Consider the following 14,796-nt stretch of genomic DNA (forward strand, 5'->3'; position numbering starts at 1 on the left):
GTTAAGAGTCCGCCTGCCGATGCAGGGGACACAGGTTCGTGCCCCGGTCTGGGAGGATCCCACATGCCGCAGAGCGGCTGGGCCCACGAGCCATGGCCGCTGAGCCTGCGCATCCGGAGCCTGTGCTCCGCAATGGGAGGGGCCACAACAGTGAGAGGCCCGCGTACCACAAAAAAAAAAAAAAAGAAGACCCTCATTCAAGACAACATTCTCAGTGCCTATAACAAGAAACCATAATGGAGAGAATCCCAAAGTGTTTTTCTTAGAGCTTATATAAGCCAAAAAATGTCTTAGATTCCTCAAAATTGACCAGAGAGAGCTCAGATACATTGACATATAAATGGTCAGCATTGGTGAGATTGAACACAGCTCCCAGGTAGCTGCTGCGGGCCCACATCTGGCCAGTAGTGCAGTAGTTCATCATCTTCCCCTCCATGAGCACCAGGTCCTGGGGGTACCTAAAGTTCCTCGTGTAGACCTTGTGGTTCAGGGGCTGGTTGTTGCAGGACTGACCCCGGAAGTACACTTTGGAATACACAAAATACAGCCCAGTTTCATTGATCACAAGGCTGCCCTTCTTATACTTCACCCCAGAGACCAGGGCAATTCCATAAGTGTCTTCCCATTCCAGAGGGATGGATCTTGAGTTGGACTTGCCTGAAACCAAACCAGAGAGGAGCTTTCAGCCAGGAATGCTCATGTATCAACAAACCAAGCTTCCAAGGCAAAATTGTGGACCATTCCTTGAGCAAATGCTTTTTACCCCAAATGACATAGCCCATATTGAACCAGGTGACGGATCAGGCCTGACCTGTTACTGAATTTCTTCACACATTTATCAAATTGATGTCTTCAATTTTATCATCCACACAACTGGGACAATAGCATATACCCCTAATCAACTGCAGTGAGAAATGATTGGGATGATTTTAGCTCTCTGGAACAAAGGTTCAGAACTAGTACCAAAACTACTAGGGTTTGAGGTCCCTTCATGAGGTGAAAAGTCAAATCCAAGGAACTCTGAAGTTCTAAAGTTGGGAAGGACCTTAGGGATCATCTAGTCCAATCTTTACCTGCACTAAGGATTCTTCAGTGTGGGTGAAAATCCCCTTTCATTTGTATCCCCACAGCATTATGTACATTCTTAAGCAGAGAATGCTGGAATTATTGCTTATGCACCTGTCTTTCCCTGTTAGATTGTAAGTTCCTTGAAGGCAGGAGCCGTGTGTGGTTCATCTCCATGTCCCCCAGGCTTGGCACACAGCATGTGCTCAAGAAATGTCTGTTTATCTAAATTGGATCATTGTACAGCCTCTGCTGAAATAATTTCAGGGACAGCAGCATACCACTTTCCATGATACTTATCCACTTTTCAGATATTTGTGGACTTTACACTGGGAATGCCCATACCACCTTGCAATCAAATCATTTCACTCCACTATACGACCACTAGTGCCTGGACTGGGCCTCCCCCCTCCTTTTTCTACTCATGGACAAAGCAGAGTAAAGCTCTTACAGAAAACCGGGGAAACACGTACTAAAATAATTCATCATTCCCCATCTCCCCAGCTCTCACCGCTTGGATCTGTGCCCCAAATTCCCTAAGAGTCACTGGAGTGAGTAAAAAGAGTGAGCTCCTTATGGGCAAGGATCACGTCATAAGCAGCTCCATTTCTCCAGTTTAGAACAGGGCCTTGCCCAGAGTAGGGGCTCAATGTGTGTGTGAGGTTGACCTGACTAGAAAGAAAACCCTTGGGTTTCAAATACTGTCACTGGAAAATATCAACTACTGCAGAGCACAGTCGTCACAGAGACCAACCAGCTCTTCTGCTTTCTGCCAAAGGCTTTCCCAAGCCCATCTTCCAGATACAGACCTGTTAAATGAGCTGCCTTTCTCAGCTCCATTTTCTCAGAGGATGGATTGGGGTGACCTGTTTCATAGAGAGATGAAAGATATATGTAAAAAATGGCACAACAACTATTCTTTTTGTGGGACTCTAAGCAGGGCATTTAAATAAAAGAGGTTTTATAAGCATAAATGACAACAGTCTAACATAGCCAACTCGAAATTCAAGTCCAAATTGTAGGAATTACAACAGCCTGTATTTCAGAAACAGAGAGGTAAAAAGGAACTAAATTAAAATAGACACATGCATAAATTATAATGTTACAATAAAATAATAGAAAGGTTAGTTTATAAAGATGTGCCATATAAGTTATTGCATTTATAACTGGCCACAACTCTTTGAGGTAGAGATTACTGTCCCATCTTATAGATGGCAAAATGAGCTTAAAATTTGGGTGACTTGTATACGTATAACTGAATCACTTTGCTGTACACCTGAAACTAACACAACGTTGTTAATCAACTATACTCCAATACAAAATAAAAAGTTATTTCCTGATTAAAAAAAAAAACAAGTTGGGTGACTTGTCCAAGAAGTCCAAGAAAAACAAGTTGGGTGACTTGTCCAAGAAGACCTGTTTACTCAGTGTCAGAGTGGGACTGACACTCAGGTCTCCTGAGTCCAGATCCAAGGCTCTTTCCTCTCTGGCTCAGCTGCCCTTAGGACTCTGCAGGACAAAGGCTGAAGAAGACTGCTAATCTCCAGGCCCCTAGGTCTTCCCCAATGGCATTCTACAATCTGCCCCAAATAAATTATCCTAAGATCTCAAACACCTTGAATGCTCCTCATTGAATGTGTAATTGTGTACAAGTGTCCCCCACCATGTGATCTCTGCCTATCTGTCCAGCCTTTTCTTGCTTACTCACCCACACTAGACATAGCTGCACAACAGTTCTGAACACACCCAGCTTCCCTGCCTCTATGCCTTTGCCCATGCTGTTCCTTCTGCCTGGGATACCCTCCCAAACGGATCTCTGTGCTAAATTCCTATCAACCCTGCAAATACCATCTAAAATACCTCTTTTCTAATACCTCTTCCCAAGCCTTTCTAATCAAATATCCTTTTTCCCGCCTTTGAAACCTAGAAGCACTCTGTCTTCACCTCTCTTGTCAGTTTTGACTCCCCTTTTTCTGTGGTAACTGTATAATTCATCTTACTCCCCAAATAAATGGCAAATTCCTTACTATATGTTTAATCCACCAGAGTAATTAGCTCAGTTTCTACCCCAAGGCATGTGATCAGTACATGTTTGCTAAATTAAACTGAAAGATTTAAAATAGACAACAGTTCTCAAAATAGGTACTATTTCTCTGACTTTAGATATTTCAGTGGAATAGCTCTACCACTTAACTAATGAATTTAGCTAAGACATTCAAGAAATTTTCATAGAAAGGCACTCATCCACATCAGGCTCTTCATGATTAGCCTATAAAACTCTGTATGGCGTGAGAATGCTCCAATCAGCTGAAAATATGATGTAAGCAATTATTACCTCTGTAGCCACCCAAGACAACCCACCATGAATGAGGTGAGGTGTTAGTGAACAGGAAAGGCAAAACTGAGTCTCTTCTATATTCCTACACCACAAACCATCTGTGTAGCTGATCTGGCATTCAGCCATGAACTGACAGGAAATGGAACAGAGAATCACATGTTGTATATCCCTCGCAGTGTTAGTCTCATAGAAGGTACTCAATAAAGATATCTGCTGGATAAATGCTGGAATAAATAAAGTAGAAATATATCCTTTATTTTGGTGATGACTGTATCCTGCTCCAGGGCCTTTGCACATGCCATTCTCAGGGCTGGAATGATGTTCCCAGCCTCCTACCTACCCACACACATACACATATCCACATTAACAACACCTCCTTAGAGGGGACTTTCCAGACCACTCAATCTTAGGTCACACTTAGTACAACTTAAAAGTATGTTGTCTGTTTGCTTGCTTTTGTTTATCTTCTCTAGCATGCTAAGAGCTCCATGAGGGCAAGCCACTTGTCTCTCGTTCGGTCATCAGCCAACACCCAGCCTGGCACAGGAAACACTCCAAGAACATTTGTGAATGAATAAAAGATTTAATGAGTTAACTGTGGAAAAATGAAAGTGAACCAAATAAGAAAGTTTAAATAACCTACAATAGTACCTTCCAGAGAAAAATCACAGTTAACCTGTTGGAGTATAAATCCTTCTAGATGTTTACTAAGAATATAAAAATATGCATATGTCAATATTAAACTAAACACACTGCTTTATAACTTGTCTTTTATCCAACAATATAGAATGCACAGTCTCTATGGCATTAAATGTCCTTCTAACATATAGCTTTTAGTTGCTGCATATTATGCTCTCATCTGAATACACTGTAATATATTTAACTAATTTCCTATTAAGAAGCATTTAACTTTCTTCTGACTGGTTTATTATAAATCGCCTTATAAGGAAGTGATGAACATCCTTATTATAAATTTTCAGGCACATTTTGATTATTTTCTTAAATAATAAAGCCTTAGTGATGAGATTACAAGGTAAATTAACATTTTTAATCCTGTGATATCTTTTTCCCAACTGCTCTTTAGAAAAAGTATATCAATTTACATGCCCACTGACTCTCAACTGTTGAAGCAGACCCTTTTCTCTCACATTTTTGCCAACATGGATTTTTTTTTTAACTTCACTAATTTGATGGATAAACCTGGGTGTCCCCCTTTTTAAATTTGTATCTCTTAGCTCATTAGTAAAGTTGCTAATTTGATTTCCGTGTGATAATTCACCAATTTCTGGTCCATCTGGGTTGATCTAGGAAAGATACTTGATACTTGTTTAGTGGGACAAGTGGACCTGACTCATCTGTTCACTTGATTTTTAATTACTAAAATGACTCCAGAAAGTGAGTGAAAGATGAGTAATTAGGTACCCATTTTACCAGCCACATTTCACTGATTTTCAAAGCTATCTTATTTTAGAAATCCTCCAGAGGCTTTATTCTTCTAACAAATGTTTTTACTCTGCTTGGGTACATCTGGAATTTCTAACTCTTTAGGGACCCAGACCCAGAACTAGAAACCAGAGGATCCTATGGATGGCTCCTGCAAGAGCCTACCTGCTAGGGCAATAGAGTGACTTGGGTTTCTCAGGCATATCCTGAGAAACTGGAACAGGCTCCCCTTACTGGGTAGCCAGTGGTGTCTTCTGTTTTCTTCCCAATTTCTAAGGATGAGATTTAACTATTGTCTTTGCAGAGGCATCTTGCTTGTCATCTTTATTCTCATTCCATGGCCATCAGAAAGAGACAGGAGTTTCCCTATGTCATGAGGCACCAGAGCGTGTACTGGGAAGCACTATAAGTGACAAGGCATTAGGAGCCTATGTTCCTTCTCACCCCAGTATCACACCAGTAGTGTTGGGCACGTCACCTAATCTATCTGGTGTTTTGTTTCTCTTCTGAAAAATGAGATGACTGGACCAGATGTTCTCTAAGCTCGCTTCCAACTCTTACCAAATCTAAAGTTCAGTGAATCTTAGTTTAATGAGTTGCAGTATTCTAAATCTATCTGTCCACAGTTTCCAAAACTATGTCCTGAAACTTTAGAAGGTCAATGTTCAACATTTTCATCTTCTTCCTGTCCTGGATCTCATACAAAGGTTTTTCCTTTATTATCAAAGGTAGCTCACGATTGCCTCTGTGAGTGAAGTGGGACTACCTTTTGAATAATGGCAAAAGTCTTCCTCCAAGCTTTCCAGTGGCTGCAAAAGAACCATCCTAATGTGGATGATTGGTTGCCCACTTTTTAAAAGCTTAAATATATCCTATGAAAAAATGTTAAATAAGGTCTGACTCTTAAGTAATCTCTTATAGAGATTAAATAGGAGAGCATGGGTCTTTCCCAGCAGCAGCTATCTCTGCCTTTACCTCCTCTTCTCTCCCGAGAAGTTATAGCCACAGCCCTGTGCATGGGAACCAGGAGGCCTGAGGAAGGGGACAGGCCTGGAGCCAACTGCTAAGGGGCAAAGGTCCAGGGTTGTATATATGTGTCGCTCTTTCCAAATACAAGCAGAAATTATTTTTACTTTTGTGTGATACTCAGCTGCACTAATTTTGAACAATTAAATTCACTTCATATTTTAGGGCAGCTCAGAGAACCAAAGTGACCAGATTCAGAATTGGTTAGGATTCCTCTTCCATAGTATACATATGCCCAAGAATGAGATGGAATTCAAGGCATTCCCTCAGCATGGTTCAGCGCTAAGGACTATCTTTCTAACTCATGTACACGCATGAAAGGACTCACCTATTTGCTTCTCCAAAGATGATTCTGTATGCCTTTGGCTGGTGGACTGGTGAAACAAAAAGAGAAAAGGTATATAATAAATATGAAGTTCTTTAAGCAAAGGAGGCAGAATTGTCAAATAAACTAAGCACTGGAAAGGGAATCTAAACACCTTAGAACCTCTGCTAACTCAGACTCCGGCCAAGTTGTGCCTCTCCATGCCTCAGTTTTGTGATTTGGAATAGTTCCAATATTTTTAAGTATTTTCAAGGAAATTTAGTTTGTCCATTTGAACAAATTCACTTGTAAGCAAGAGTCCAAGTTCCTTTTCTTTCTTGAATCACTGAGTATAAGGTAGGTAGCAGCCAACTGAGAAAAGAAGAACTCTAGTTACCAGTCCTAATTTGGCTCTGATCCATACCAACATAGATAATATTCCTTTCACTCATTTGAGCCCCCATTCCTCTGCATATAGAACAGGATGGCTCGAGTGACTCATTTCTAAGACAGGAAAAAAGGACTGCGAAGTACTTTGCAAGCAAGACTGTGGTCCACATGGATCACTGTCACCTTCCTCCCTCCACTACAGCAGGGCTGTCTCACACCCATGCCTTCAGGACACAGCAGTCCACAGGGCAGCTTACCTCTCTGAGTTCAGCCAGTTCCTTCTGCAGGTGGAAGAGCTGAAATAGTCCCATCCCCAATCCAACCAGGGCCACCAGAACCATGAAAAACATCACAAGGAGACACAGGCCTGTGTTGTGGTCCCTCCTCTTCTTCAGAGGTGGTGGTAGTGGCGGTGGCCTCCTCTGCCCGGGCCTTCCTGGCACAGAGGGCGGACAGGGGAAGACTGACCCTGGAGAAGCCCAGGGAGAGCTGGCACTGCTGTCCACCCAGAAAATCTGGGGGTACGGGTAATTCAAGGGCCGCTGCATGGCAGCCAGTGCCTCGGGCCAGCCCCCAGCCAAGGGTTTTCCTCCTTCTCAATCCTGGGGAGTCCTGGGTGTCAAGGACGGGACTCCTGTTTCTGACTGCTCGAGAGAAAGGAGCTGGCTCTCTCTTTATAGTTTCCAGAACCCAGGGAAACACCTCTCTTTTGTTCTTTCTTTCCCTCTTTCTGCTTCTCAAAGAGACACCCACTCGCTTTGCATCTGAAGCTGAGAAGCCTCAAGAAGCTCAGAGCAAACCCAGGGCAGTTTCCGCCCACACTCTTCTGATAAAAGCTTTCAAAACCCCAATTGCTGCTGCCTTGCTGCCTGAAAGAAAGGCTGGTAGGGCGGGTTCGACTCCTCAGGCCCTGCGAGAGCAGGTAGCAGCAGCACAGCCCTCTCGACTTCGGCCATGGCCCAGCTATGGGGAGAGTGGCCAGTGGGGCACACTCAGGCACTGAGGGGCGAGAGCATGGAGTCGTGGCCAGAGAAGCCGCTTCTATGTCTCACCTTTTGCAGGAGGGAATCGTCCCCAGGCTGCCATCCCTTCCCCACACCCAAATACTATTCACCCCGACATAGCAAAGCAACATAATTTACAGGTTACAAACCTGCTCCACCCACTTTGTAGAGGTCAGATCAGAGGTTACAAACCCGTCGCCCATATGCCTTACGGAGCCCACAGACCTGCTTTGCTTGTGCCTTACAGTGTTCTTTCTTTCTACTGATTGTCCCCTTTAAAAATTGGGATATTCCATATATTTTAAAATTTATGTTATCTTTATATTATGTTTTGAACCGCTAGACTATTGGACCATCTGGAGACCCTCTCTGTACACCCAACCAGCTGGGCAGCAGCTGCTCTTGGGGATGGGTCACAGATGTTCCAGGCTGCCCAGCCTGCACACCCTCCACTGTATTTCTCACGCACCTCACTGTGTGAAACGGCTTTCCTGGTCCCTGTAGGCCTTTCTGTTTGCCATATCTGTTATGGCTGTCAGATGGCGCCCAGCTTAAATTTGGATCTCAAATAATAACTAGTTTTTAGGATAAGTACATCTTAAACATTGCATGGAATATAGTAAAACTTACTCGTTTTTTTACCTGAAGTTCAAATTTCACTGGTTATCCTTTTTTTTTTTTTTTAACTAAAGATGGGACTCTACCTAAACTTATTTCACATTTTCTCTGGCTTCAAATACCATTTACAGTAATTTCCAAGTGCCAGCTCCACATAAATCATATAAACTTCTCATAAATCCCTATTTTCCATTTTATTAAAGGGTTCTGCCTTTGAAGTTTCATCAGTTGTTATATCATGTTTTGGCATTTCTACGGCTATCATTCTGGCTCTCCACCTGAACCAAACCAACACCAAACTTATCTCCCTGCCCCATTCCGCCCAGCCCTGTTCCCAATACAACCTGTTTCACCTGAGGTCACTCTTCCGGGTGACAAATTCCACTCCACCTCTTCCCTCCTCCGGCACTGCACTAGTCACCCAGGACTGTCGAGTTTACCTGAGCCATGCTTGTCCCATGAGCACGCTCCCTCCCTACAGTCATTGCCTGAGGTCAGACTTTTATTATCTCACCTGAAATATTGCAGTGATACTCTAACTGGTTTCCAGGCCAACAGCCTTTCCCAAGCCCAAGTCACCCTGCATAATGCTACAAGAATGATATTTTTAAAAACAAATTCAGTTATCTCACTTCCTCGCCTAAAACCTTCTGTCGGAAAGGTGGATTCTGGGAGGGGCCCAAATGCCTTAGTGTGACACACAAGGCAGGCTGTTGAAATCAGACTCCAACAGCTGGCACTGCCCCCTCTCTGGGCACTTCTGCCCACATCCCAGTCTCCATGCATGAAACAGGGAGACAGATGAAATCAGAATGACGGCACAGTGTTCTCACCCTCTTTTACAGATGGGCAGAGGTAACGTGCTTTAGAGCTCACATACAGCTTTCTTCATAGTCATGAAAAATGATGTTTATAATTAATAATCAGAAAATATAATTTTAAGAATTCCACCATATGTACAACCAAAAACACAACCCTTAAAGTATCCTGAAATAACTCTTAATAACAATTGAATAGAATCCTTTTTTTTTTTTTTTTTTTTTTGCGGTACGCGGGCCTCTCACAGTTGTGGCCTCTCCTGTTGCGGAGCACAGGCTCCGGACGCGCAGACTCAGCGGCCATGGCTCACGGGCCTAGACGCTCCGCGGCATGTGGGATCTTCCCGGACCGGGGCACGAACCCGTGTCCCCTGCATCGGCAGGCAGACTCTCAACCACTGCACCACCAGGGAAGCCCTAGAATCATATTTTTTAAACTATAAAAATTTTCCTGAAAATGACAAATATTCAGATAAATGGAAAAAATACACCATATCCTGGATGGGGAGGATAGAAAGAAAGTGTCACATGGTGGTTAGGGTGTGTGCTTCTGGAGTTAAACTGCCTGGGTTCAAATCCCAGTTCTTCCATTTATTAGCTATGTGAACTGGACAGGTCACTTTCCCTCCTCTGTGCCACAGTTTTCTCATCTATAAAAATGGGCATGATCGGGCCTCCCTGGTGGCGCAAGTGGTTGAGAGTCCGCCTGCCGATGCAGGGGATACGGGTTCGTGCCCCGGTCTGGGAGGATCCCATATGCCGCGGAGCGGCTGGGCCCGTGAGCCATGGCCGCTGAGCCTGCGCGTCCGGAGCCTGTGCTCCGCAACGGGGGAGGCCACAACAGTGAGAGGCCCGCATACCGCAAAAAAAAAAAAAAAAAAAAAAAAAAAATGGGCATGATCACAATAGTACCTGTTTCATAGGGCATTATGAAAATTAAATGAGTCAAAACATTTGATACACTTAAAATAGTCCTCAACATCAGAGTAAGCACCCAAAAAATGTTGCTGTTCTTGTTGTTGTAAATACAGTGTATCTTCCCACAAATGATTCATCTGTAGACTTAATGTAATTTACCTTCTTTCACTAAGGATAAAAGAAGGTAGAGGGGATGGAGATGGGGGAAAGATGTTGCAGGGAAAAGCACAAGTCAATGTCTGACATCAGTATCTAAGTGGTTGAATCCCTTGACACCATGATGATCTTACCTTATGTCCTCATCTCTACTTGGTATTATCCACTTTTCTAATTTTTACCAAGTGCTATGGATATAAAGTCATATCATACAGACTATTAATTTTTTTTCTGATTTCTTGTGAGGTTGAACATCTTGTCATATTTTTGTTATACAAATGTTTTCCCTTTTGTGTATATTTCCTGTTTTGTACACCATACCCATTTTTCAATTGGGTTTCTTATCTGTTTGTGTTTATTCACAGGATTTCCTTGTACTTTATATTCTAGATATTAATCTATTGTTACTTTTAGACATGGAAAATATCTCACACCATTGCAGATATCATGTATAGGCTTTAACTTATCTGGAGTTCATCTTTGTTTGTGGTATAAAAGAGTTCATCTTTGTTTTTCTCCATGTATGAACCAGTTTTCCCAACACAATCTATATTTTCCCCAACTGAATTACAGTGGTATATATTTATCATATATGAAGTTTATACATGTAGTCGGGTCTTTTTCTGGGTTCTTATCTCTGTTTCAATGATTTATTTCTCTATTCCAGTACTAGGGTCACACAGTTTTCACAATTATGGCTTTCTAAAGTGTCTTGAGAGCTAGAATAGTAAAATTTTCCCTCTTTGATCTTCTTTTTCAAAATTGACATAACTATTTGAGTATATTTAATTTCTCCTATATGTATTAGGAAAAGAAAAACTATCATGGTCTTAAAATGTTCTACTGGACTATTAACAGTAATTGCACTAATTTAGGGGAAGTGTTTTCTTTACAATGTTTTTGCCCTATCCACAGTTTTCCATGTGTTCTTTATGACTTTAAAAATTTTTCTTCAGGATGGTCTTATCCATCCTTTCTTAGATTAATTGCTTGATACTTTGTAATTTTGTTGTGATTATAAATGTAATTTTCTGTGGCATTTTTAGATTCTGTGGTAAGCAACCTCCAAGATGACCCCAATGACCCCCCACCACCTGGTATTCATGCCCTTTCATAATGCCCTCCTCTTGAGTGTGGGCTGGACCTACTGACTCACTTCTAACTAATAGAATACAGCAGAAGTGTTGGGATAGCACTTCCCAGATTAAGTTATAAAAAGACTGCAGCTTCTGCATTGCAGATGGCTGACTTCTCATTGTATCCTCACGTGGCGGGAAGAGAGAGGAAGCAATCTCTCTCCTGGCTCTTATAAGGGTAATAATCCCATTCATGAGGGCCCCACCTTCGTGATGTCATCTAATCCTAGTTATTTTCAAAAAGCCCCACCTCCTAATACCATCACACTGGGACACAGAATTTTAAGTTATGAATTTGGGAGGGACACAAACATTCAGTTCCATAACACCCACCTAAACCAACCTTGAATTCCTGACCACAGAAATTTTAAGATAAATATTTTTTATTTTAAGCCATTACATTTTGGGGTCATTTGTTATGCAGCAATAGATAACTAATACAGATGACTATAACTGGTTTAAATAAATGTTCTTCACTTTGTAACAAATAATCTTGAATCTTACAAACTTGTGGAACTCTCTTTTTATTTCTGATAGTGTGTCTATTGATTTCTGGGGTTTTTTTCTATATAGATATACATTATCAGTGGACAAAATGAGAAGTTTTAATCTTCCCTTCCAAACCTTATGCCTCATTCTTTTACTTTTGTTTTTGTATTGTCTCAAACCTCGAGAAGAACTATATAAAACAGTAACTGTGATTGTGGGTATCTATGTCTTGTCCCTAATCACAAAGAGACTGCATCTAAAGTTTCTCACAGTAAGTATGATGTTTTCCTAAGGTTTTTGTTTTTTATATATCACTTTTGTCAATAAAAGTTTCCTATTATATCATCAGCATCTCATCAGCACACAGATGAAACACAAATTAGGATAGCTTGAGAAGGGCTTAATAAAAAGGACTGTTTACAAACATAGAGGTAAGGTGTGGGGAAATCAAAAAGGATAGTATAATATTCTAGCAATATATAAGGAACAGGGTCATTATGACCACTAGTCAAGGGGAAAGGTAAGCTATTGGAACCTAAGAAGGAGAGAATTTTGTGGAGAAGACAGCCTAAACAGGAATTGTGACTTCCAGTCAGGAATTGCAGCCAGCCCTAGATGAGCCTGGAGAATAAATACCCTGTCCTACCACCTTCCCCCTTCCCTCCTGCTGGGGCTCCACACTAGGCAAATTCAACTCAAAGCCAGAAGGTGAGGATGTCCATTGATGTAGTCCATACAGGGTAAATTCACAGGAGAGAGAGCAAAATATAGTCCCATTCCCCACCATCACCTTCATCATGTTCGTACTGCCTAGAATTTTAATTCTGGCTTGTGATAGAGCCTTATGGTTCCTTTTTACCAATATTTAAATGGTAATTTAGTTGGATATATATTTCCACATCTGATGTTCTTTATCTCTCTTTTTTTCAAAATTTTGCAAATATTTCTCTTTGTCTTCTCACATCCAGATTAGTGAGAAGTCTATGGTCAAACCAACTCCTATTCTTTTTAGGCATTTTTCTTTTTCCCCTCCAGAAAGTTTCAGAATATTCTCTTTGCATTCTTAATTTCACTAAAATGAATATATATCACTTGGTTTTTCCAATATAGCCTATGTGGTACTTTACAAGCCTTTTCAGACTAAGGTCTTTTACCTTTATTTAATTTGGGGAAATTGTTTAAATATTTCTTTCTCTACATTTATTTTGTTTTCTTCTGAAACTCCTATTACAAGGATGCTGACATTTCAATTTCTACTCTCCTCATCTCTAAGCTTTTCTTTCAAAATACTTTTCTACTTTTTTGATGCTTTGCAGCATTCAGAAATCTTCCAGCTCAGTAATACATTCTTCAGCTGTATTGTTTCCACAACTTAACATATCCATTAAGATTTTTATTTCAACAATCACATTTTTCAAGCCCAATATTTCCAATTAGTTCTTCTTTGAATTGTTTTTCTTGACTAATGTTATCAGTATTTCACCTTTATATTTTTTGAGGGTGTTTCTCCTGCTTATTTTAAACTTATTTTCTCTGGTCTGTTCATTTTCTCTGCCTGGTGTATTTTGTTCAGTATGTTGTCTTTCTTATAGAGCAGTGTGTTCCTGGTGTGTCTGATCACTTTTCCTTGTGAGCTTGTACTCACTCTCCTGGGAATGTCATCTATCATGGAGGATAACATGCAGCATGTATGTGGGAGTTGGAGGTCGGGAGAGGTGAAGGTGGCTAAAGCCCAGGGATCCAGGAGTACCTTGTGCCCTTCCTGGAGAGCTTAGGGAGTTGGCAGATGGTCACTCCTTTGGAAGAAGAGCTCTGGCATTGTACTCTGGGGTCAGTCATCCCCTATTTGTCACCTACGTACCTTACCAAGTAAAATTTCCCGAGTTTCTGCCTGGCATTGCTCTTTTTCAAGAGATTTCTTCCTCAGTTGGAGTCACCTGCCTATACCTGCTGTTGACTCTTCCCCATCTCAGCCAGATTCCAGCACTATCTTGATATTTCCCCCCCGCCCCACCCAGTGCTGCTGGGCAATCACTGCTGTTTATCTGCCTCAAAATGACAACCAAGCAAGATAGGAAAGAGAAACACACAGAACCATAAACCTCTGGCCCAACCTATCTTCCTATGCCATCTGACCCTCTTCTCCCGTGTGCTGCTGTAAACATATACCCACATGTACACTGAGAGCCAACCACCATCCTTCTCCCCTCACGAGTTTCTCATGCTTATGTCAGTTTCTCAGGCCCATCAAGACACATCCTGTTTCCTGGAGTTGTTTCAAGGGACAGAGTCAGAAACTCATGTTCATATGTCAACTTGTCAGGCCTGCTATGTTCTTTGCATCCGTTGCCTCTAGCATTACTGTGGGGATTAATTAAATGAGTTAATTCTCATGAGGAACTTTAGGAGAGTGTTTGGAATATAGTACATGCTCTATACCTGTTAGCTGCAATTATTATTTATCATCATCATTATTAATATACATAATAAATCTATGAAAATGAGTATATTATCTTCATAGATGAGTAATTGGATTCAGAGGAGAAAAGTAACCCTGGTAAGAGTTTGAACCAGGGTTCAGTCACATCCAAGTCCATTGGATCTCCAAAGAGTGTGCTCTTCCTACTGTTCTTTTTATAGATGGCCCTTTTCTACTCCCACCTCACAAGATCTGATTGGCTCAGGAAAATTTGCAAGATGTTGAAGGTTTTTTAATTCACTTTACTAGGTAGATGCCCACAACTTTCTTTGTGCTTCAATTTGATCTCTTGTCTCCAAGAGAAAGGCAACTTTGATGTTCTTTTCTAGTATAAAAGAATGGGTTGGGGAATAAGCTATGAAGTGGAACTCTTGTTTCTCCATGCCACAGCAAACAGAAGGGGGAAAATCAGGAAGCTGTGGATGACAGTAGCAATGGGGCTAAAATTATCCTTCAGCCCTGCCACCCCATGCAACATTATTATTGGATGTCAAGACTACTCTCATTCTTTCCCTGTCCTTTGTGTATCAGTTGGAGTCTGGTCAGGAAAACAGAAGCCACTCTAAGTATGCAAAGTGGGGAAAGGATTAATACAGGAATTAAAGACTGGAC

The 14,796-nt window shown here is 41.5% G+C and overlaps 1 protein-coding gene across 2 annotated transcripts; it reads right to left on the minus strand.

Moving 5' to 3' along the window:
- Positions 1-262: 262 nt before the first annotated feature.
- FASLG (Fas ligand) lies at positions 263-7,114 on the minus strand. 2 transcript variants are annotated; one of them, XM_060088574.1, is made up of 4 exons: positions 6,824-7,114; positions 6,201-6,246; positions 1,875-1,931; positions 263-657 (listed from the first exon to the last, which is right to left on the minus strand). In XM_060088574.1, exons 1-4 carry the CDS (start codon positions 7,112-7,114, stop codon positions 263-265), a joined length of 789 nt encoding a protein of 262 aa, XP_059944557.1. The 2 variants fall into 2 exon arrangements, with proteins under 2 accessions (XP_059944557.1, XP_059944558.1); XM_060088575.1 differs by lacking the exons at positions 263-657; positions 6,201-6,246 and having other exon boundaries at positions 1,896-1,931.
- Between the last annotated feature and the right edge of the window lie 7,682 nt (positions 7,115-14,796).

This window comes from Mesoplodon densirostris, chromosome 2 (assembly GCF_025265405.1).
Source record: "Mesoplodon densirostris isolate mMesDen1 chromosome 2, mMesDen1 primary haplotype, whole genome shotgun sequence".
Taxonomy (NCBI): domain Eukaryota; kingdom Metazoa; phylum Chordata; class Mammalia; order Artiodactyla; family Ziphiidae; genus Mesoplodon; species Mesoplodon densirostris.

Coding starts and splice junctions, on each gene's coding strand:
- FASLG (XM_060088574.1), bottom strand. CDS start 7,114: ATGCAGCGGCCCTTGAATTACCCGTACCCCCAGATTTTCTGGGTGGAC. Junction 1,932..6,200: donor ATCTTTGGAGAAGCAAATAG/GTGAGTCCTTTC, acceptor TCTATGAAACAG/GTCACCCCAATCCATCCTCT. Junction 658..1,874: donor AAAGGCAGCTCATTTAACAG/GTCTGTATCTGG, acceptor GTTTGGTTTCAG/GCAAGTCCAACTCAAGATCC.